Consider the following 24,402-nt stretch of genomic DNA (forward strand, 5'->3'; position numbering starts at 1 on the left):
TTCTTTGATTGATCCTAGCATTAGTTTTCCCCAATCCTCAAGCTCAATTCCTTGGCTTCATCTTTCAAAGCTTCAAAGTTTTCCAAGCCCAAGAGAGAGGGCGAAAGAGATCGTGTATGAGAGAGAGAAAGAGAGCTAAGGGAAGTGTTTGAGAGTGTTCTAGTGGGTTTTGTCCATTCCTAGAATCAGCTAAATATACACTTTAATCAAAAGACTAAAATACCCTTCAAGACAACTCAGCCCTCTAATTATTCTTACGGGCAAAACGGTCATTAATCCCGATTCCTGCTAATTTCTCGAGTCATCATACCAATTCCCAATTAATCCCGCCATGTCCAACTAATTACTAAATACTCACTCGTTACTCAATAAACCTCAATTATACGTTAAATTTCCCAAAATATTCCTAAGCTCGCCCCGAGCCGGGTATTAAACTCTGCAGTGACTATTCCACTAATTGACTCACGAGGATCTCCTTGAGTCGTATACTGCAAATATATATATATCCACATAATAATGTGGTCTCAACCATTTAACACATATAATCACATTTGTGCCCTTAACGGGCTAGATTACAAACTCATAAATATGCAATAAATATATTCATATCATCATATATATCATGCATGCCACATAGTCACGCATTTAAATTGATTAATCACACATATATCCAATTATGCCCTACCGGCACTCAAACCAGGGCACTAAACCCTATTAGCATTTTTGGGTCGTTACAATAATTAGGTGGCAACATTTTATGACTGAAAATAAAACACAATAATATTATCATTTGGAAAAATATCAATGTTTTGGAAAGTAAACATGATGCATGAATGCAACAATTACAACACATAAATTAACATTTTCTTTTCAATGATAAAACTACACATAAATATCTCACAGTGTTGTACTAATAATGGAGAACATAGGTCACATTGAGATGTTCACCTTCTCCTACTTACTATTTTAGATTAAATGTGTTTTATAAAACTAATCAATTACTTCCAAATTAATTAATAGTTTATTAATAACCCTATGAATGTAATTAATTACAAAAAAACATAATTATAAAAGAGCTAGTTTCTATAATTAATGTGATCTAAACAATTACCCATTACATTCATCTAACTTTACTAACACATTTTTTAATATAAAGTTGGTTATCTTAAAGGCCAATAAAAAACCATTGCCTTTAATATAGTGTGAGTTGCCAAATTTTAACTAATTTAATACTTATTAGTTTACATGCAATTGATTTCACCAAAAACAATTCATATAAACAAATAGGACAATCCTAGATAATCATGTTTCTAAAAGATGCATGATTAATGAGAAACTGTGTGGGGTTTCATGATTGACATGTAATTGACTAATGCATGATCATGTTATCAATCAAACATCAATGAACATTTATTTAAATAAATACAATAAATAAATAAACAATAAATGATGAACCGAGTACTAATGGGTATTTTTAAGATTTACAACCCTTTGAAAAAATTAGAAATAAATTGCAATCTAAGCCTATGTAGCTTTAAAGATCCTCCAAGAATGCTCCTCCTCTCCTTTAGGCTTTCTTGTTAATCTTTAGGAACTTTGTTTATCCCAACTTATTAATTAGAAACAAATTTTCTAATTAATTTATTTAATTAAAACTAACTTTTAATCAAATAACAATTTTTGTCATCTTTTTAATTTAGTTGAATTTAAATAATTAAAGAATCAAATTGAAATAATTAATTAAACTTAAGACATTAAAATATCTTAACCAACTAAAAGATATTTTATTTTTTAATAAAATAAAATAAGATAATTAAACTTTTAAATTCAAGTAATTTAAAAATTAATTAAATAAAAGATATTTTATAACAACTTATGAATTAGGGTTTTGGGCACCAAAATGGTGCCCTAGGGCCGGCGGCACAAGGAGCTAAGGGCTCGGGGTGGGCAGCAGGCTGGCGTGCAATGGCTCGGCCAGGGGCCTGGGCAAGGGGACGCAGGTGGGTGTGCATGCGCATGGGCGCTAAGTGCACGATGGGAGCCACGAGGCTGCATGCTGGGAGCCGCGGGGCTGCACACTGGGAGCCGCGAGGTTGGGGTGTGTCTAGCGTGCACGACAGCAGGTGGAGGCTTAGGTGCATGGCTCGGGTTCCTCTTGTTTTTCTTTGTGTACAGACTTTTCAATTTAAAATTCACAAAATAAAATTACATAAAATCATATGCCCTTTAAGAATACACAAGTTCTAGAAAAATAATAAAATTCCTAACCCAATAGCACCATATAATTAACGATCCATTATTCAACTACACATTAAAAAATTAACCATCCATTCAATATACATATCAACATACATATAACAAATGCAAGAAACCCACACAGTATTTAATGTATATATATATAAACTGCTCTGGTATCAATTTTTGGTATTAAATGATCAAATCAAAGCTACGCAACATAATATATGGACCCATTTTAATAAATATTAATACCAGCCAAGATCATATACATATATAAATATTAAATCACATACAAATAGATATGGGATTGCCTCTTGTAGCCTATCAAGTATCCTTGAGTCTTTTTGTATAAATCAACGATCTTCCTATCTAGTGTTCTAAGATCTCACAACGTGATCTTCCAGACCAACCTCAAACACACAAGGACGTGTGAGGGCATGTAGGATTCAAAAAGTTGATTTATTTGACTCCCTAGATGTACTCAACACTTGAGATTTAGAGAGTTTTTGACAGAGAGAAGGTTTAGAATAGTTTTTAGTTTTAGAGAAAACTATCGCTTTAGAGAGAGAGTTTGATTAACATTCATTATCTGAATATCACATATAACACATTTATAAAGATATTTAATCTAATTAAATAATCTTTATTTAATTAAAATAAAATTCAAATTCAATCTGAGTAGATATTTTCATTTAATTATCTATTTAAATCATCTTTAAAAAGAATAATTAAATAACTGATTAAACAAATTTATTTGAAATTCAAAATTCAAATCCGAGGGATAAAAACCCTGGTGTTAGGTGCCACACACTGTACTGTACATTGTGTGTTGCCCAACCCTATCAGGGTTGCCCTAATTTTCTCATTTGTTTATTTAATCAATTTTTAAGACAAGATATTTATTCCAACGTAAATATCAATTAATTAAAAATTAAATTTATCTTAAAATATTATTTTTAAATTAAATAAATAAATATCATATTATAAATAACATATTTATTGTTTTCTCTCTTTATATTAATCCAAACAAGATTAATAAACTACAAGAAATATGATCTTTACCTAAACTTTTGTTACCTACGTATATTTATTGGTAAGTGAATATATGTTTTACCCACCAATATTTATGGACAAATAATATTGGTAGGTGATTGTTGGATAATTTCAAAATATTTAAGAAAATATGATTACCTACCTATACTAATGGTAGGTAATATCCTTTACCTACAAATATTTTGGAGGGAAATATTTTAACAAATCTCGCTCAAATTTCCCTCTATATTTTTCATTTATTTAATTTTTTAATTTTTTTTAAATGAGATTAAGTGGATTAAAAATGTCTAATGTATAAAAATTTTGTAATATGTATTTGCCATGTATATATAATATATATTATTTTAACCTTATAACTTATTTTATTATGTTAAAATATTATTGATACAAATTAAGAAAATGTTTTTTTTTTTATATAAGTTTAGGGTTAAACTTAACCCAAATCCCCAGCCACCCTTTAATTTCAGTTGTTCTTCGTCTCTCTCTCTTGCCCTCCATTCTTTCAGATCTCTCATTCTCTCTCTATGTCCGAGCATCACCTCTCTAACCCTAATAAACCCCACGCCGCCCTTGTCTTCAAACCATGGCTGAGCAGACGATACCCAGGTGCCTTTGTATCATGTGCCTTCATCTCTGTTCTTGAACTCAGTTCTGAGACCTTGCATCTCCAATCTCTCAACTCATGTGTCTTCATCTCTATTCTTAAACCCAATTCCTTCATCGAAATTTTTTCTTGAACCCATATGTTTTTCCGTGCTTAAAGAAGAAGACCTTTTTCTCAGTTTTTGGACTGAGACACCCTCGACTTCAGATGCGTTCTTGAACCCATATGCTTCGTCTCTATTCTTGATCTTGGACGCATTCTTCATTGATCTTTGAACTTGAACCCAGATGCCTCTTCTTCAATCTTGAATCTCGACTGTCGTCGTCCATGTTCGAAGCCACTGCGTCTATGAGTAAACCACCACCATATGCCTTCTTCATTGAGGTTGTTATTGTTTCTTTTTTTGTTCATAAATTATTTTCTGTTTATTGTATGTAATATGTGGAGTTTGTAATATTTGTGTTTGGATTGCTTGGTTTAGAGGGTTATAGGTTTTCAGATTGATTGGAGGCTTTGGATATTTCAGACTGGCTGGTGGAATTGAGGTTTCCAGATTGATTAGTTTGAGGTATTTTTGTATGATCACAATGACTAAATCCCCAATATTCTGAAGGATTAAAGATGTTCATTATTTTGAGGCATTTTATTTTTAATGTTTGTGTACTGCCATGTTCTCTGGATTTGTGGTTATCAGATTGAATACTTTGAATATTTTTCTAATATTGATATTAGATTTAGGAGTTTTTTGTTCTGCCATATTTGTTGTATTCAGATTTATATTGCCTTGAGGCTTTAGGTACCCTACTTTTGATATTGGTATTATAGGGTATATTTGAGCTACTTTTATCTGCCTTAATTTTCTAGTATATTGTTTGCTATGTTGATCCTTGTTCTCTCAGTGAGCCATCTTTGATCTTGAGGCCCTCTGTTCTCTGCAAGTAATTTTTTCTCTGTTTATTGTTTAGAATATGTGTAGTTAGTAATATTTGTTTTGGATTGCTTTGTTTGGATTGAGGATTTTTGTAATAACCCGGAATGATTTATTTATTGTGATTTATGTAAACATTATTGTGTGAATTTTTTTTATTAAGAGTATGAATAATAATTGAAATAATATTTGGTGAATATTATTTTAATTAAAGAAGTGTGAGGTGATCACTTTAGACCAAAGTGTGAGAACTTAGATGTGAAATAAATCTAAGATGGACATCTTGTTTAAAGAGTTTAAGTATATAATTTTTTGTGTTTGGAATCCACATAAAATCTTAGAATCATTTTAGACTATGCTTTTGTGACTTTTTCACTAAGAGTCTATGAATAATTCAAGAGGAATTTTTTGGGATTAAGGTTATGATTTTATGTTTAAATGACTCACATAAAATTATAGACATAAGTTTATCCCAAAGTTGCATTATTTAGTGCTTAGACTATAGTTTATTTTTAATTGTTTTAAGCTATGGTTTAATGCATTATTTTGGATAAATATATGTAACATTCAGCACATATGCATTGTGCTTCTTCATTAAGTCTCGGCCAAGCACTCTAAATGGGAGGGAAATTTTGAATGATCATGGGTAGTTATTAGAGGTTGGTTGAGAGGGGGTGCCAGGTTTCTCTCATTTTGCTTAGCCATCTTTGAAATTGAAAGGGAAATCGAGAGAGAAAAGATGAAGAACACTTGCACTACAAGAAATAAGATTTTTAGCTACCGCGTTTTTAGCTACGAAATATTATTAGTACCAATTAATCATAGTTTGCTACTAATTTATGGTAGCTAAATAATTTAGTTGTAAAATTTGAAAAAGGAAGACCAAATGTTTCAACTACTAAATTTATTAGTAGCTAATTAATATTTTAGCTACAGTTTTTTTTGGTAGCTAAATCTACTGGCGCCAAGATACAAAATTAACAAGTTTATATATTATTTGGCTACCATTTTATTTTGGTAGCAGAACAAACACTTGTAGCTACTATTTTTTAGTAACAAAACAAAAATTTTTAGCTGCTAATTTTTTGGTAGCAAAAAATAAATGTTTTACAAAAAAAAATAGGTACTAATTATTCAAACTATTAATATTATGCTACTAAAATATTATGTAAAAGTACGCAATATAAAATACAAAAAAAAATAAACTTATTAATAAACCATAAGTCTCTTTAAAATAATTATAAAAATTATTTTATTATTAAAAGACATATTAATAATTATAATTTATACATATAATTAAATTATATATAATACATACATATTGGAATAAAATATTGTATTTATACTAATATAAAACAAATCGTATGAAAATAGAATTAATAAAATAAAATTTAATATGTTTTACTATTAATTAATATAAATATAAATAAATACAATATTTCATTACTAACCTCTCTCACATTTTCGTATGAAATCGTCTGTAACACAATATTATCTCACACACTCACCACTAATTAGCACTAACCGCTAGTGACCTAGTCTACATAAAAAAGTATATATATAATTTATAATAAATAATTCCATAAGACTATCAAGTCTTTCTCTCAGCCATAAACCTCCAATAATTTATCATATCAGCTCCTACTCATCCTTCACGACTGATAGAAAGCTTAACATATAAGTTTTTTTATAATATGTTGAGAGTATATGATTATGAGGAAGTATATATAATCAACTACACAATTCTCTTCAATGCTCAAACGTTGACCATGAAAGCATAATCCTTTCCAAATCCAATGCAGTGGACCAAACTACTCCAAACAAATTCCAAAAGCACAAATGGTTCTCACATCGATAGAAAATGTTACATATATGTTATTATTTGAGTAGGTAATAATAATTACATTAGTCTTTTTTATATTTGCTTTCTCTCTTACTCTTGTTTATATGATTATTTGCCTCTATTTTGTTCTGTAGAGACTCAGAAAAAGAAAGTATTATTTAAATTATTTTTTTTGTGGGTGGGACCCACCTGAGTAAATGAGTCAGTACTCATTTTTTTCTTCTTTTCTTTCCTTCTTCTTTTCCCTTCACTCTCCCCGAAACCCCTTCTTCTTCTCCCTTTTTCTTTTCTTTTCTTTCCTTTGTTTTCTCTCCAAACCAGTCACGGCCACAACCAGTTGGACCACTGCCGGAGTGCCATTTCCGACACGCGCCGGAGCTGTTGCTTCCCTGATCGGCGATGATGAAAACCCCAAAGTTTGGTGGCCATCGGAGCAAGGACGCGCCTATACAGCCACTCCGAAGTTTCGCCATCGAAACTTTGAGGTGACTTTCCGGCCAACTCCGACCACCGTTCGGCGAGTGGGTGGTACCGTTGGAATCAACATCGTGAGAGGATCGTGGCCCACTAAGTCATTCCAGTCAACTCACCATTTTTCTCCAGCGAGATTTTGGGTATCTTCGCCCCTTTGGAAGCATTTTCCGGCGACACCGGAGGTCATTTGGGTGAAGGATCTGTACTTTCGTGATGTACTCATCAGGATGATCGTTTTGATACATGCCATGCATATATTCGTTGATGTTTCCGGTACCGCCACCAACCGCTATTGTGCACCGCTTGGGTGAGGTTCCGAAACTTGAAATTTTAAATATGGTCATATTATATGTCATTGGACACGATTTTGAATAAGGAATGCTATGATGATAATCGTTTTCTCATTTGGTCCACGTAGGAAAAATGTGATATTAAGATCGGACTAAATCATTCTAAGATCATCGATAAGCTTAGGAGCGTTGCTTTGGGCTCGGATTAAATTCTAAGGAGATATCTAAAGAGGTAGGGACTCAACTAGACTATTGGACTTATTTTACTCGTATTAAATTGCATTCAACATATTCCAATTTTGATATTTATAAAATGTTTGAAAAATTGAAAACTTAACCTGCATGTTTTCTGATCTGTTCTGAGGGCACCGAGTGCCAAATATATATTTTGTTAACTTATTTATGCAGGTTATGATTTTTGGGTTTATTCAAATGTAGTTGTTATGCTGCCCAATTTTCTAAAATATAAAGGGAATATGTTTCTTTCTTTTCATGTTTACCTGCATTTGGTTATACTGATGAGAGCCATAGTGATCATGATTGGTGCACGTTGTTGTTTCACGACCTAGTCTCTGTGTCATCATAGGTAGATCAGGTGTCCACTCACCTGTAGGTGTAAAGACCTAGCATCTGTATACAGGAAGTGTTTTGAGCCTCCCCATGGTGGTGGTTATCGGGTCCGGCTACCCGGTTTAGGATGTCGGATTTTCTATGGTGGGTAACGGGAACTAGGGATCTAGTGGACGGTGTGATGTGCACTTGTAGCTATGCTCATATGATTATTTGTGGTTTCTCTATTTTGGTTTATACATGATGATATATGTTTTTCTTTCAAAGCTAACTATGCAGGGGTTTTATTAAACTTTTGGGTCCATGATATTAGTTGTTTTCCTACTGGGCTTTATAAGCTCACCCCTATCTCTCCCATTCCAGGAGCCTAGTGACGCGAACGTGGAAATGATGAATTATCGATGGAGCCAATGTGTTTAGCCTATTTCTATTTCGGGTCATTGTCTTATCTTTTGAGCATTATATATGTATTCGACTTCGAATCTAATGATCGGTATATCTGAATGAGCTATGAAATAGTTAGGGATGAGGAATGGTGGATGCTAAGTATTATTTTGAGTGTTTATGACTTATTAAATTTAACTATTTGGTGATTACATAACTGTGGGAATATTATTGTTTTATGTATAATGATAAATGATCATACTTTTATTACTAATATTTTTCTATCTAATTATAGGAGTTATTTCATTATTTTAACTTATAATTATAGTACGATTTAATATAAAGTAAATGATCATTTATAAAGACTATTTTTCAACGAGGGTCAAAGTTTGACCTTTGACCACCCAAGTTATGGATATTACAAATCTGCCACGACCTAAGGGTCGGGTCGTGACATGTTCTCTCTCTTTTTCGTCCTTTTGCAGGTTTTTACAAAGTTTAGGAGATTGTGGAAGACTAGATAGAAGACAATAATCCAAAATTTGTTCTACACTTACGAGCAAAGTCTATACTAAGCACCATGTTGTAATTTTTTTCATTAATCAAGCCATCTTAGTTTTGCACCTTCAATGTATACAATAAATGTTTATCATAATTATTAGATTATTATTCAGCGATAATGTTTCTCTTGATCTTTTATTATTTTTATATTTAAATAATTAAACAATTACAATATATTTGTTTAAAAAATAACAATAAAACCAAAATAAAATATTTCTCCATTTATTAGTGGAAAACATTTTATGAGCTTCCGATTTTAAAATATTTTGCTACTAAATATTACAAACAAAATAGCATTATTAATATAAAACAAAAAAATTTGCTACCAAATTATGGTAGCAAAGATAAATTAGTAGATTCAAAAGTTAATCATTTTGCTACTAAAGACAATAGTTTTTGCTACTAAATATTTAGCGACGGGGTAATATCTACGAACTAGCTACAAATTTTTTTTTGTAGCAAATGATCTATTAGCTAGCAAAAATATATTATTGGTTACCAATCTTTTAGTAGCTAAAAGATTTTTTTCTTGTAGTGTTGGTGTTCTTGAGAGTGTGGTACGTTCGGGTCCAAGGAGATGAGAGCAAGGTGAGTTATTTTCTTTGGGTTTCCATTGAATTTACAGACCCTCAACATGTTCATAGAACCTCTTAATCCCTTGTAGAAGAAAGCAAGAGAAAGGAGGGAGTGTTTTGAGGGTTCGGTGCAAGAATAGCCTATACAAAAATAACTTAAGTCCGAGCCTACTTTGCGTTGATTTTTCTCTTAGATTCTGAGTACCAAATTCATGTCGAATGGTTTTTTTGTGTTCATAGTGTTTTGGACTTAGTTAAGGAGAAGAAAGAAAACACCAAGAATCGACCACAGTAAGAGGTATATATTCAAAGATTTCCTTCGTAGTTTTACGTTTCCGATTGTTCGTTTTCGCTTCCTTATCGTGGATATGAATTTTTGGGCTGTTGTGCATGGTTCTAATCAACGTATTGGGGCTAGAGACACTCATTAAAGTGCTAGGGATAGTTTTATAGGATAAATCTTGAACTTTGAGATGTTTTTAGGATTGTTAGGCTTGTGGGTGACGGGTATGCACAGTCCATTAGCATTGCCGGTGATTGGTGGTGGTGGTGGTGGTGACGGTCAGAGGTGGCCGAGGTAGTGGTCTTGGTGGTGTAGGGATGAAGTCGTGGTTGCAATGGTGAGGGACCTTGGGTCCAAGCATAGTCGGGTTGGTCATGGAGGTTGCCGTGGGTGAGGGAGTCCATATTCAGGTGGTCACGTGCATGAGCATGCATGTTTTGAACTGGTTACTAATGGTTACCAATTTGTAACCAAAGCGGACAAAAAGTGGTATTTGGTCCCGAAACTTTAGGAAGTTACTGCAAGGCTTGGGATTAGGTATTCTAAGATCAAAATCTGATTATTAAGAATTAAGGATAAAAGTTCTCTAGTTAATTGTTCAAGTATAATAATTTACAAGCTAGGCTCGGGAATTATTATGTAAGCTTCAAGAAAACTTCTAAGTTTGGGAGTTAGTTTCAAAGTTTAGATTTGATGAATTAGAACCTATGAAATATTTTCAAGGACTTAGAGAATATTTTAGGAAGTACAATATTACCAATTTTAAGACTCAAGCTCAAGAGGTGGGCTCGGGGCTCGTGAATTGGACTCGAGCATCGAAAAACGAAATTTTAAGAAATAATTGGAGTTTTGACTTGAAATTTCGATCATGGCCCAGGATAAAATTATTATTGGAAATAATAATTTTCTAAGTTGAGTTTGGGATTCTAAGAGGGGTATTATGGTCATTTTACCTCAAGGGCTCGGGTTTGGGCCAGGGTCAGGAATTTCAGTTTTTTTTTTTAAATTCCCTTATATATTTTAGAATCTTAGTAAGCATAAACTAAGACATATTGTCCCAATATGATTATAGGGTCTAAACGCGATCGGAAATACTCACAAAGGCATAATTCATATAAGCTAAGGACAAGAGGTAAGGAAGTATACACCAAGAGTAACTTAGCTTGTTGTGATGTTAGTGAATTGTTTGCATGATTGTATGCTGCCAGTTAAATTCTAGTTGCTTTATATATGTGTGATTATATGGTTGGATGCACATGATAGTACCCATCTATTGGGTTTGAATGTGCTTAGTGCAGTAAAGTTATCATGAATGCATGTGCAATGTTTGTGACTGTCAAGGGAAACCTTGTAAGGGTGGACCCCATGCAGCCGTGCAGTGGGGTTAGCCGCCAAGTCAGTAAAGTCATCAAGTTTTAGCGAAGTGTACCCCTTTTGCACAGGAGGTGAGTATTCTCTGGGCCGCGGAGGCCACCCGGGGATCATGACCCCACAGATAACTCGATGGCTTAGTACAAGGGAAACCTTGTGAGGGTGGATCCCCATGCAGCCGTACAGTGGGGTTAGCCGCTAAGTCAGTCAAGTCATCGTGTTTTAGCAGAGTGTACCCCTTTGGTACGGGAGGTGAGTATTCTTTGGGTCATGGAGGCCACACGGGGATTAGGACCCCACAGATAAGATGATGGCTGAGTGATATGTTTTCAGTATGTTATGCAATACTTTGCCTTATGTGAATATGCTAGACCTGTTGCTCAGTTTACAGTTTCCAGATGTGCATTTCTGTTATGCAAAGTTTGTTTTGGATAGTAGAGTCATAAGTTGTAGCTAGCTTCCTTACTGAGTGTTATAGCTCATCAGTTACTCTGTGTGTAGGTAAGGGCAAAGCTTAAGGAGCAGTGCAATAAGCTGGAGGGGATTCTGTCTGAAGTATGCATACTGTGAAACAACCAACCTGCGGGGTTTTCAGGGTTCTCTTAAGTTTTTCGCTGAGTCTAGTAACAGTTTTATCAATTTCATGTTACTAGTTTTACTTAAAGAAGGCCCTATGGCCATAGAGTATTTCTTAAGTTACGTTTAACTACATATTTTTTTTTAAACTATGAGATCCCATCCAAATACTATTTTATTTCAAAGTACTCCAATGCAAAATTTTCTAAAGTTTATTTAGTTCTTAACGTCCGATTTTGACCAAAGTTGACCGTTAGGGTCTAGTTGACCCCGGATAGTCATAGTCGTATTTCAGTGGATCTAGTTAAGAAAAAGTCAGGTCGTTACATTTGGTATCAGAGCCTACATTACTTAGGCTCCTGTAGACCCTCACAATATGCATATGAAGATCATAAAGGCCCTAGCTACTGCATTGTAAGTATATTTTTAAGTTCTGCAAGTACTTTTGAGTTTAACCATAATTGTGGGTTTCATAATGACTAGATAATGGTGATGATGAAGAGAACAGTTATGTCCGGCCGAGGACGAGGGGCTAAGGAAACCCGAGATTATTGAATCCAAAGGACTAGGGAAATGAAAATGAGCCTGAGGGTAGCTATGATGAATTTGAGAGGCTAATTAGGCATATCATGGCAGTGAACTATGTCATTCAAGAGATTAAGTGGGTAGGGGGCTTACTTAAGTGTCTATAGTGTTTTGAGGTTCCAATGAGCACAATCTTATGGATGAGTGTTAGGGATGCTCTTAACCAGGCCTAGAGCGAGGTAGCTCACTTAGAAGGTTAAGCCCCAAATCAATATTTGGCTATGGGGAAGAGATTCCCTAGGATCTACTTTGAGAACATAGCCAAGAAAGTTAGGTTTGACCCTTTAGGGATCAAGAAAATAAACCATAGTAAGAAGAGGTGGGTACAAGGAACCCTTAAGCTACCCAGGGGAGTGATTAGGGAGTTGTCTCCAGAACTTAGGAAAGAATACGAGGATTCATTCCCAGTCCATATGGTAGTCTATGACACCAACAGCAGTCAGGCTAGGGCTAGAATTGGGATTTAGAAGTTATTTCCTTTCCGATTAGTGAGTGAACGGGGGGTTCTGTCCTTATTCTAGGATATGTTTGCATGACTTTTATGATGTTAGACTGTTGTATTTCATTTATTTTTAGTTGACTACTTATGTATCGAAATCATGTAGTAAGTTTGAAGTAATATTAATGACAAGTTGTTCTGCTCTTTTCTTCTTATTATACAATTGTATGAAGTGTGTTAGGTTTGAAACTCAGTTTATATTATTGTTATTGTTCTTCTTGAGTATTGAGTAGAATGTGTTAGGCTTTTTTCTAAATGGATAGAAGATTTATCGTTCGTAGTTTAGACTCTTTGGCTCAAGCTCCACGAAGAGTTGTACGGCGAGGAGTGAATAGGGCTCAGGCACCAGAAAACCTGAACCCAGGAAATGCCAACATGGATGCAGCTACGCTGTTTGAAATTAGTCAGGCACAACCTAAAGAGATTGCTAGTCTTCGAAAAGAACTTAATTAGGTACCAAGGGTTGGAAGGCCACCAGCCCAACAAGTTGTGGAAGTGAGGCAACAACAACTTGCTCAACCAAATTCGGTATACGAACATTTTCGAAAGCTGCACCCTCCACCCTTCGAAGGAGGTTTGGATCCTATGGAAGCTGAAGAATGGATGAGTTCTATTGAACCCATTTTCGAATTAATGCAGTTGGAAGATCGAGCTAAAGTATCTCGTGTTACATATATGCTGAAGAAGGATGCTCGCATTTAGTGGGAGAACATGAATCTTATCTAGAATGTTAGAGTTATGACATGGGCGGAGTTTGTACAAGCTTTCAACGAACAATTTTACAATGAGACTATCATAGCTTCTAAGGTAGATGAATTTGTGAACCTGATCCAAGGAGATACCACTGTAGCTCAATAGGCACAACAGTTCAATAGGTTGGCTAAATTTGCTAGAAATTTAGTGGCCAACGAGGAAGCTAAGGTCGACAAGGTCATGAGAGGGCTCAAACCAATGATTGCCCGAGATGTAGAAATGGCTAGTGCGGAGAGGATCACTTATGCACATGTCATATTCCTATAGCCAATCTCGTATGCAATGTGTGAGTTGATTCGGGTGCAACCCATTCTTTTATATCAACGTGCATGATTGAGAAAATAGGAAGACCTAGAGAGGTATTTTCGATAGGCTTTAGTACGATGTTTCCGTCTGGAGAGAGGATGACATCTAGAAGATGGGTACATGCGGTGCCGATAACTTTAGATGGATGAGAACTCTACGCTGACTTGATTGAGCTGGCTATGAATGAGTATGACATGATACTTGGAATGGATTGACTCTCCAAGTATAGTGCAAACATCGATTGTAGGAAAAAGATAGTAGTGTTGCAACCCGTAGGGGAAGAGAAGTTCGTGTTCAAGGGAGAAAGTACGGGACCCAAAATGCTAATCATCTCAGCGCTCAAGGCAAAGAGGATATGATGGGAAAGAGGTGCCAAGCATTCCTATCTAGTATAGTGGACACAACTAAGAACACGCCACAACGGCCTGAGGACATTAAAGTGGTTTGTGAGTACACCGAGGTGTTCCTAGAAGATCTACTAGGCTTTCCCCCGGATCGAGAGATAGAGTTAGGACCAGAGACAACCCCTATTTCAAAAGCACCGGATAGGATGGTGCCATCAGAATTAAAGGAGTTCAAAGAACAGCTGCAAGAGCTACTTGACAAAGGATTCAATTGACCAAGTCACTCACCATGGGGAGCTCCAATACTATTCGTTAAGAAGATGATGGATCGATGCATATGTGCATTGACTATCGGGAATTGAACAAGGTGATGATAAAGAACAAATATCCGTTACCTAGAATCGATGATTTGTTTGACCAATTACAAGGGGCAACAATATTCTCTAAGATAGATTTGAGATCGAGATATCATCATCTTAAGATAAAGGAAAATGCTATACCCAAAAATGCTTTTAGGACTCGGTATGGACATTATGAGTTTTTAGTAATGTCATTTGGTCTAAAAAATGCCCTTGCAACATTCATGGATTTAATGAACAGGGTGTTCAAGGAGTATTTAGACAAGTTTGTAATTGTCTTTATTGATGATATTTTGATCTATTCGAAGACTGAGGAGGATCACCAAGATCATTTGAGAAAGACGCTCCAGAGGATTAAAGAACAAAAATTATATGCCAAGCTGAAGAAGTGCGAGTTTTGGGTAGAGAAAGTGGCATTTCTAGGCCATATAGTAACCAAGGACGGAGTAGCAGTGGACCCAGTTAAGGTTTAGGTTGTCAAGGATTGGCCAAAACCAACGAATGCCACTGATGTAAGAAGTTTTCTTGGTCTAGCCGGCTATTACAGGAGATTCATGGAAGGATTCTCCAAATTACAATGCCACTAACAAACATTACTCGCAAACTACAGAAGTTCGTGTGGTTTGATAAATGCAAAGCTTTCAAGAGTAAAAGAAGAGATTAATTACTGCTCCAGTGTTGTGTGTACCCAAAAAGCGACAAAAGTTTGTAGTCTACTGTGATGCATCCAAGATGGGTTTGGGATGTGTACTGATGCAAATGGGAAAAGTGGTGGCTTACGCATCCAGACAACTAAAAGAATATAAACAGAGATATCCAACACACGATTTAGAGTTGGCAGATGTGATTTTTGCCTTAAAAATATGGAGACATTATCTCTATGGGGACAAATGTGAAATATACACGGACCACAAAAGCCTTAAATATTTTTTCACTCAAAAGGAGTTAAACATGAGGCAAAGGAGGTGGCTTGAGCTCCTTTCTGGTTTGTATTTTTTTTTTCACTCAGAATACAAACCAGAAAGCAGAGCATGCTAAATATTTTTTTTAGCATGCTCTGCTTTCTGGTTTGTATTATCTTCATCATTGTTTACATTTTGGCTTTGGATATTTCTTGTATTTCTAGTTTGGATTCTATTTTTGAATTTGTATCGATTTGAAATATAGAGGTCACTAAATCAATTTGAAAATGAGATTTTTGAGTCTTGCTTGTTTATCTGCAAAAATGTTCAAAGTGGTTGTCACACTCATTTAGTCTATCATTGTTTCTGGATACTTGATTTATAGGTGTGGATTTTTAAGCATGATTTCTAATTTTGGATGCTTGTATATAGTTCATATGTACTGCATATGAACTCCTCTGTTTTATCACATGAATTCTAGATTTCGATGCCTATTGCCTAATAAATGTAGTTTTGAATGTTGACTTATATTTTTTTTTTTCTGATTTGGATCATTATGTTACTTTGATTTTTTTTTTTTTGTGCATGTGATGTTGAAGAATGATTATACTTATTTTATATTGGTGATTATGGGACTTGATGTGCTCATATATTTTGTTTTTTAATATATGCTGGTATATCAAGTGTCATAAATGCCCATAATAATAAGTCATGTTTTTCTGATATCCTTGTGATGATTAAATTTGGGATAATTATTGTGTTGAAATTAATTATATAATCTTCCCGTTGTCGCCAACCTGAACCCCACCTCTAGCCATCGTCAGTGTCCACCTCCCAAAGCCATCATCGACATTCACAAGTTCAGTTAGAGAAAAAGGAGCCTCTCGTGCAATAATCCCAAAGTGAAGAATAAGAAGAATATCAATAAAATGACATTATTGAGTTTGTAATGACTTGTAACAGACTTGTTGAATTTTTTTTTTTTATGAAATGTTATTAGTTTAACATGCATCGTTAAGCAATGAATATTTTATAATATACGTTTGTTTATTTTATTATTAATGTTAAATTATTTATTTGAGAAACAATGTTAAATATTTTTAAAATGAATTACTTTCATTTATTATTTATATTAATTTAATTTAAATATATAATTAAAACTACCTATCTAAAAATTTTTACTTACCAATAAATAAGTGTATGTAAAAATAGGTATACCACAACATGCCACGTGGACCAATTATTTAGTGCCACATAACCAATAAAAATGGGATAAGTAACACAATCATTTGAATTTCTAGTAGTACGTGGCCAAATTATTGTTTGACTCATGGAGCAACCACAAGATGCCAAGTGGCGATATTGACATATGCCACATGTATGCTACTATGGAAACCATGTCAGCAGACAGGTAGGATGACACGTCATCAAACACGTCATCTGATAACTTATCAATTGATTTATAACTTAGTAGGGTCCGTTGATTCTTTTACCTACCAGTATTAATAAGTTTAGGTAAAGACTCTTTCCCCACTAACCTTTACCTACCAGTCTCTACCAATTCAATATTGGTAGGTAAACAATATTACCCACCATTAGGCTAGTTTTACCTACACTTACAATTGGTAGGTAAAGACCCCATTTTCTTGTAGTGATATTAATTTTAACCTATAGTGTTAAAAAAATAAAAACTACATAGTTAAATAATTAATAAATTCACAGTTAATCAATTACCCATAATTATCAAATAATTTTCTTGTCCTAGAAAATTAATTCATTTGCAATTTAGTCATTTCTCTTAACAAATCTTTCTTTTGACATCCTTACCCTTGACAGTGTAGGCCAGAGGTGATTTGTGGACTATGGACCTATAATACGAAGCTCCGATAAACTGGATTATTAATTAAACTCTTTAATCTAATAATCTTATTTATTAATTCCATGATTACTGCACTATAAATATGGAATTACACTCTAAGTATTTATAGAATTATATTTGCAGAGTTTTCTCTAGTAGTCCATTGAGATAATCAATGTATGTAGTTCTGTCCTCCATTTATTGATTCGTTAATTGGAGCTGGTCAAAATAACTATTTTACCCTTTCTAATTACCTCTTGATCCTTAAGTATCATTAATTCACTAGCGAATAATTAATCTATAATCTAATTAAAGATTTGAACTTAATAACTATTTAGTTCCATAATCAACCCTTAAGGGAACTAATATTCGATCCGTTAGGAAATCATGGATTTCAATATTGTAATTCATGGTCCCAACCATTCGTGATATTCAATCTAAAAAATAAAAGTCATTAGCCTCATTATTCTAAGAGACCTTAACGAGTGAATAAAAAGATCCAGTAAACATAAATAGGAGTTCATGAATACTCAGGATTTAGATTGATCTACAAATGATCATCTATTATGACAAGAATTAAATATTTACGTCAAACGACAAGTTTATAAAGATAATTAATTCTCATCGGTCCTGTCATATATAATCTCTATTATATACAACACCTTTACTAAGATGTTTATCCACATCAGTAATTCAAATCTAGATTACTTTCATCTTGTATGCTTAGCAAAACGTACTAGTAACCATTCATTACTTTATTATGTTACTAACTATTTTATTCATTATATATGATCTTAATTCTCTCGTACTAATATAAGATGATATTCTTATGAATGAATAAGGAATTTTCTTGATATTATTATATAATTAATTCAAAAAATAATTATAACATTCAAATATAATAAAATTGTACATTTATTTAAAACTAATAAAATGTCTTTACATGCTTTTAGGGTATTAATATTAACAATTTTACCATGTTCTAGCTCCAACCCGGACTATTATTTCACCATGTCATGGCTCCGACCCGGACTATATTTTACCATGTCCTGGCTCCGATCTGGACTATATTTTACCATGTCCTGGCTCCAACCCGGATATTATTACAATAAGGTTCTGGCTCCAACCCAAACTCACTTACCATTAAGCCACATAATGCATAAGCATTGCAAAGGTAGGCATTAAGCATACCATGGTCTTAACAATTTCAACAAAACTAGTGTAATCTACTACTACAAACACACACTAGTATATTCATGTTGTAGCCAAGAAAGAGAAAGGCTAACTTTCTTGGAGTCCTTAGTTCCCAGCTAGATCTTTAACACCGCTATTCGTTTTCTATTTCGCGGTTTCTATAATTAATACAATTTACTCGGATTAAACTATGGCATACTCTTATAGCTAATATTCTATGATAGCTAAATGTAATAAAATTCTCTTTGAGACTCTATACTATAGCCTCTTATACACCTTACAGTGTAATAGGCCGAATTTCATTTTAGTCGTTATAGTATCATGAGAAAATTAGCCTCACCGCAACATGCTCTCTGTGTCGGCATCTTCATATTCTTTAACTAAAGAACTCTCTTATCGGATAAAAATGAGTTCTACTCAACTCATATCTTTAGAAAAATACCAACTTGTCGTCCTCTTACGAAAATTTACCATTTTCTATCATTGACCAAAATACCACTTTTTGACCATTTACAAATAATATCTGACAATGTTATCCCATTATCTTAAAGATTCTACAAAACTCAAACTCCCATTCTTACCATTTTTATCCATAACCTAGGATATCTTTTTATGTTATTTTTGAAAAGAAGAGAAATTGGACCCTTAACTTATAAAATGGTAAAAATCAACTTTTAAATTAACTCAAGCTGATTTGGAATTGGTTAAATCTCGAAATCCTTAGTTATCTTTGCAGAGGATTATTTCTTCTCATTTCCAAAACTGTAATGTCATTATATGTTTTAAAGTGATAAAGTCCAGTTTTTAAGCTTTTGCCCTTAATTTAGTTTTTAAACCAAAACCCTTAAACTATCATTCACATATTCTATGTCATAGGTATGGGAACTAGGAAAAAGTTTCGCATCAAAACTTTTTTTAGGTTAGGAGAACTAACCTCCCAAAAATCACTTTTCGTTAAGCTTCGAAATTACTACCTTTCACTTTTAAGGAAAAATTTAGAAAATTATTTCTCTTAAGCTGTGACACATTTTTCTCTAAACTTTTACAAAAATCCTTATGCACATCGTAACTAATTCCCTTCAAAATTTCATAATTTTTGGGATGGAAAAACCCATTCAAATATTTAATGCAATATGGGCAGTGCCTGCTGCCTATAAGTTTTTCCCAGATTTTAAGGTAACTTTGAAAACTGATTTATCTTACACCATAGCCCATTTCTTTCTAAAATTTTATGGCGATCTTTATACATGTATAAATTAGCTTCCTTCAAAATTTCATAATTTTTGGAGAAATATAACCCATCAAAATATTTAAATCCATCTGGGCAGTGCTTGCTACAAAGAAGTTTTGTTTCCAGATTTTAGGGCAAACTTTGAAAAATCATATCTTTTATACCTTAACACATTTTCCTATAACATTTTACAGTGACCCTTATACATGTTTAAAATAACACTATACCAAATTTCATAGCTTTTTTATTAGTAAAACGTGTTCAAAAGTTAAAACAATCTGGGCTGTGCATGCTGCCCTGAAATTTTCCAGATTTTCATCAAAATGCCAAAACGTGCATAACATGGGTTTAAAAATACATTTTTGCGATTTTCTAAAGTCTATCATCAAGTATTCACAAAGAAATATGCAAATACACAAATATTCTTCACAACAGAAGTAGTGGAGTGCGATCTGACCCGTTGGAAGCCAGACAACAATAAACATTTCTCGCATAACCCTAGTCACATGCATGCATGCAAATCATCAAATCACACAATCTAAACCTTAAGCATAAAATTAACTCTAAAAACCATTAAAATAACCTATACAATCAGATCTATCAACATAAACCATAAAACTCAAGAACAACCATAAATTTCTACCTTTGATAGTTTTTTCTTGTAGATGTGTTTTCATTAGCTTCTCAAACTCATCCTTGTGCTCTGCACTCTCAAACCGAGCCCCAAAGTCCCACATGCAGATTTTTTAGAGAAAAAGTTAGGTTAGAAAGACTAAGATGAAGGAGAAAACATGCAAACTACCAAGATCTCTTACCTTGCTTTCACTTGATCACCAAAGTGCTAAATCCTTGAGATTCTACCAGTACAAGCTTCTCTTGAACCCTAGAACACAATATCAATGACATGCTTGGATATTAGATTACATGCATGAATAATTAACCCTTAGGGTTTCAGGTTTGAAGAGGAAAAGAGGAGAAAAATAAAGTAGATTTCGAAACTTACTCTACACAAGTGTTCTCTTGAGCTTCTCCCCCCTTCAATGGGGAAATGAGTGCTCTTGGCTCATGGAGAGAAAAATTGCAGAAATGGAGAGTAGAGAGACTTAGGGCTTCGGTGTTGGGGAGAGGAAATGGAAGAGAGTGTTTTTTTCTAGAGGGAAAATGAATTTTTTAGAAAATGATTAGATATGTAAGAGAGAAACGATTAGGGTTTAGCCAATTAGTGAGGTAAGGCTCTTATTCTTCCCCTAGGGTAGATGTTCTAGGCTCTTGAGAGCCCTAGGCATAGCCCTAACACCCCCTTCTCTCTCTCCTCCCTTGGAACAGACATTTATGCCCTTGCTCATTTTTACCTCTCTCCTTAGACACTCAAGGGCCCTTTGGTAATTTTACTTATCCAAAATTCCCTAAAATTTTACCCTATAGTTTTTAAATATCTCCAAGCTTAATTAATTAATTTAAATATGACCCAAAAATAAAATTGATCACATATCACATAATTTTGGTAATTTTATGAAATTGATAGAAATGCCCTTAGAGGCCCGAGCAAGAAATTCTCATTTTTAAGCCCGGTTGATTGGAATTCAAACCTCAATAAATTTTTCTTAAACTTATTGGAACGACTATAATGTCCCAGTTGCTAGAAAAAATTAATATTTTTATGCCATAGTATTTCCTATTTTATTTAATCTGATATTTTTCTCCCATTAGGGTTTATTCCTTGGTCCTAGACCAATCTTTCTTTGCATAAAGCTAGATCCTTTACTAGATCATTACAGTGGCTATAAAATTAGCTAATTATAGCAAATTCATATAATATCTTTTTTAAACATAACATTCCACATAATTCTTCACCGGCTCCAACCGGTGTTCAAAACACGGGATATTACACTTAGTTTCCTAGGTCATCCACCACGAGACACTATACTCTGTGAGGCTTCCCTAACCCCATGCCCACCTAGTAATCGGAGACTAGTCTGCGTTCACTTATCTAGGTAAGCGAGCGGGTGCTCTACGTGTAATACAAATAGAATAACAAGGAAATTAAAATATAACCAAATTATTTTAAATTTTCTACCGTATCACTGGTAATATCGCCAGAGATGCTCAGCATTCTAGGCATGGGGTATTAATTCCCCACTCTGTCAGGCCAGCTTGTAGGTCCCTAGAAATATAATGCTCTCGACTTGATACGGACTTTCCTGTTGGGAAACTTATACATGCTCTTTATATATTTTCATGTTGACCAAATATTAAACAAATTAATATGAGATAACCTAGAACATGTTTCTAAAATTAAATTCAAAGAGAAATAATGATAAGAATACTTACAATATATGCAACGGAATGAAAGAGTCCTTCCTTCAGTTTCTCTAACCCTTGTATCCTTTCTGTCGCAGAGTATTACCAAGAAACTGAACCGATCTTCAATTTTTTTCACAGCCTTCCAAAGTATCCTTGGAGTCATCTAGACTAGAGTGGGAAATTCTCAACACATGAGATAGATGCAGAGAGAAGAAGAGAAAAGAATAATAAGAGGCTTAGAAAGGGACTTGTGTTTAGAGAGAATCTAAAACTATCAGAAAACCAGTGATTAAACTTATGTTTTGACTTCTCTCTAAGCACTCCTTTTATAGACTCAATTAGGTCATTTATATAATTAAAAAATCATTAAAATAATATCCAATTAACGACCCTAGGTTGAAATTATCATGGGTTTTAGGCCCGTGAAATTTCTCATTCGATTATAAGCTCATTGAACTTAAAATCAAGGCCTGTATTATTTTCTACTGATTTAATTATTTAAATCCTTTATCAAATTAATTATTTAAAATTTGAACCTTGATTTAAATTTATTTATTAATTTAGATACCAATTTATCTTAACTAATAAACCTGCCATAATTTTTCTTTTCTTCTCAAAATTACATATGTTCACGCGGTTCTTCGGCAACAGATAATTAAGAGAAGAAGAGAAAGAGATTAGTACTAAAAGTAGAACCGTCACAGATAGGAAATCTTTGGGGAAAGAACTAGGTGACTCAAGACACGTTTTTAAGTGGTTCGAAGGTTAAAATCCTTCTACTCCACTAGTCAATATTATTGATATTCTCTGGGTATTTGGTTTACAAAGTATATAGTTCTTCAAAGACTATTTTTTCCAACCCCTATCAACTCCCAGGGTCTCCATATTTATAGGAGAAGGCACCTGGAAGTTGGTAGAGAGGTCATCCCGTGAGCTTACCATTTGTCATATCAAATCTGTGACATTCATGATTAATTCCTAAACCTGACACACAAGTGTGGTCTAATCAGTATGGAAGGAGAAAATGGGCCGCACGGCCCAACCCGTCCGTGGGTGTCTGAATACGCATGTTCCTGCTGCGTGTCCGAGAAGTCAGGGGGATATCGGACACGTGATGGCAGGAATATGCATGTTTATCTTGCGTGTTGACTTCCCATAGGGTCGGAGCTTCCTGAGAAGCTCGCGACCGGAGCAGTTCATAACCCGAGCTTATCCGTCCGTGGCCGTCGGATGTTATTCCCAGCTCCTGGGACAACAAGTGCGAGCTGGAAACAGGACCCCCTCGATCTGACAAGGGCCCGTCCTGGAAATGGAACCTCCGGCCTGTGGGAGCCTCGGACTAAACCATGTTTAGTCCGAGGCTCGCCCTGCTAAACAGCCCGTGGGAAAACCAGGGCGTACATCTGCCCCCCAAGCTCCTGCTCGTGGTCTATGACGTCAGATATGGGAGACCATAGTAGGGGCTTTTAGAATTCCCCCACAACCCTTCGTATTCCATGCTTTTCGCAGGCGTCTGATACGTGGAACGCCGTGGGTGGCGACGGTACACTCTACGAGAACCGCATTAAATGGCCTAGCCTACTGTCCAGCCGTCGTTTCACATTTCGAGTGGAGGGTCTCCCAAGAGCCTTTTACACGTGATCCTTCCCTTGTATAAAAGGGGGTGGTCATCCCACGCACGGGCCACCTTATCATTCAAAAAAGATTTCCAAATTTCCTTCTTCTTTCTCTGGCCTTCCAAAGAACGAAACCCTCATCTCTGCTGTTTTCATCTTCTCCGTTCACGAAGCTTAAGCGTACGAGTTCCTTCAAAGCCTCGGAGGCCACCGTACCAACGAAGCTCCTACCAGCGCAGCAACCTCGCTCATCATCCAACCATATACTGTAAGTCTTCTGTCCCTGTTCACTTTGAAAGCATGCCACTGTAGCTTAGGTAAAAAATATTACTGTAGCCACATGCAGGGGTTTTCTGAGCTGCGTGAATACAGAGGGTGACAGCCCTTCTTAGGTTAGGGCATGCCTGCCATGGGACATCGTTTTAGAGTGTGGGTTTCATGGTGTTTCTTCAGGAATGATTTCTGGGTAGGACCTTTAGGAATTTTGGGTGCAAAAACCGGGTAGCTTAGGGAATACGCCTCAAAAGCGGTTTTGCCACGCCTTGCCTGTTGAAATTTTCCCCCCAAGGAAATTTTTTACTCTGAGCCCTCTGACACACGAATTCCGAGTAATCTGGGATCTGTTGAGGGCATAGGCGCGTGTTCCTTGGAACGCGTGGCACCACTCTCCACGGGCTGGGCTTACCCCAGCTCGTGTACTT

At 34.9% G+C, this 24,402-nt stretch overlaps 1 protein-coding gene across 2 annotated transcripts; it reads left to right on the top strand.

The window, feature by feature from the left end:
• Positions 1-6,848: 6,848 nt before the first annotated feature.
• On the top strand, positions 6,849-8,601 carry LOC133788676 (uncharacterized). Of its 2 annotated transcripts, XR_009873336.1 has the most exons (3): positions 6,912-7,447; positions 7,559-7,662; positions 8,364-8,601. XR_009873336.1 is itself a non-coding variant. In XM_062226225.1 (2 exons), exons 1-2 carry the CDS (start codon positions 6,864-6,866, stop codon positions 7,584-7,586), a joined length of 612 nt encoding a protein of 203 aa, XP_062082209.1. In that variant the 5' UTR covers positions 6,849-6,863; the 3' UTR covers positions 7,587-8,357. The 2 variants fall into 2 exon arrangements, 1 of the variants encoding a protein (XP_062082209.1); XM_062226225.1 differs by lacking the exon at positions 8,364-8,601 and having other exon boundaries at positions 6,849-7,447; positions 7,559-8,357.
• The last annotated feature ends 15,801 nt before the right edge of the window (positions 8,602-24,402 follow it).

This window comes from Humulus lupulus, chromosome 7, assembly GCF_963169125.1.
Source record: "Humulus lupulus chromosome 7, drHumLupu1.1, whole genome shotgun sequence".
NCBI classification, from domain to species: Eukaryota; Viridiplantae; Streptophyta; class Magnoliopsida; order Rosales; family Cannabaceae; genus Humulus; species Humulus lupulus.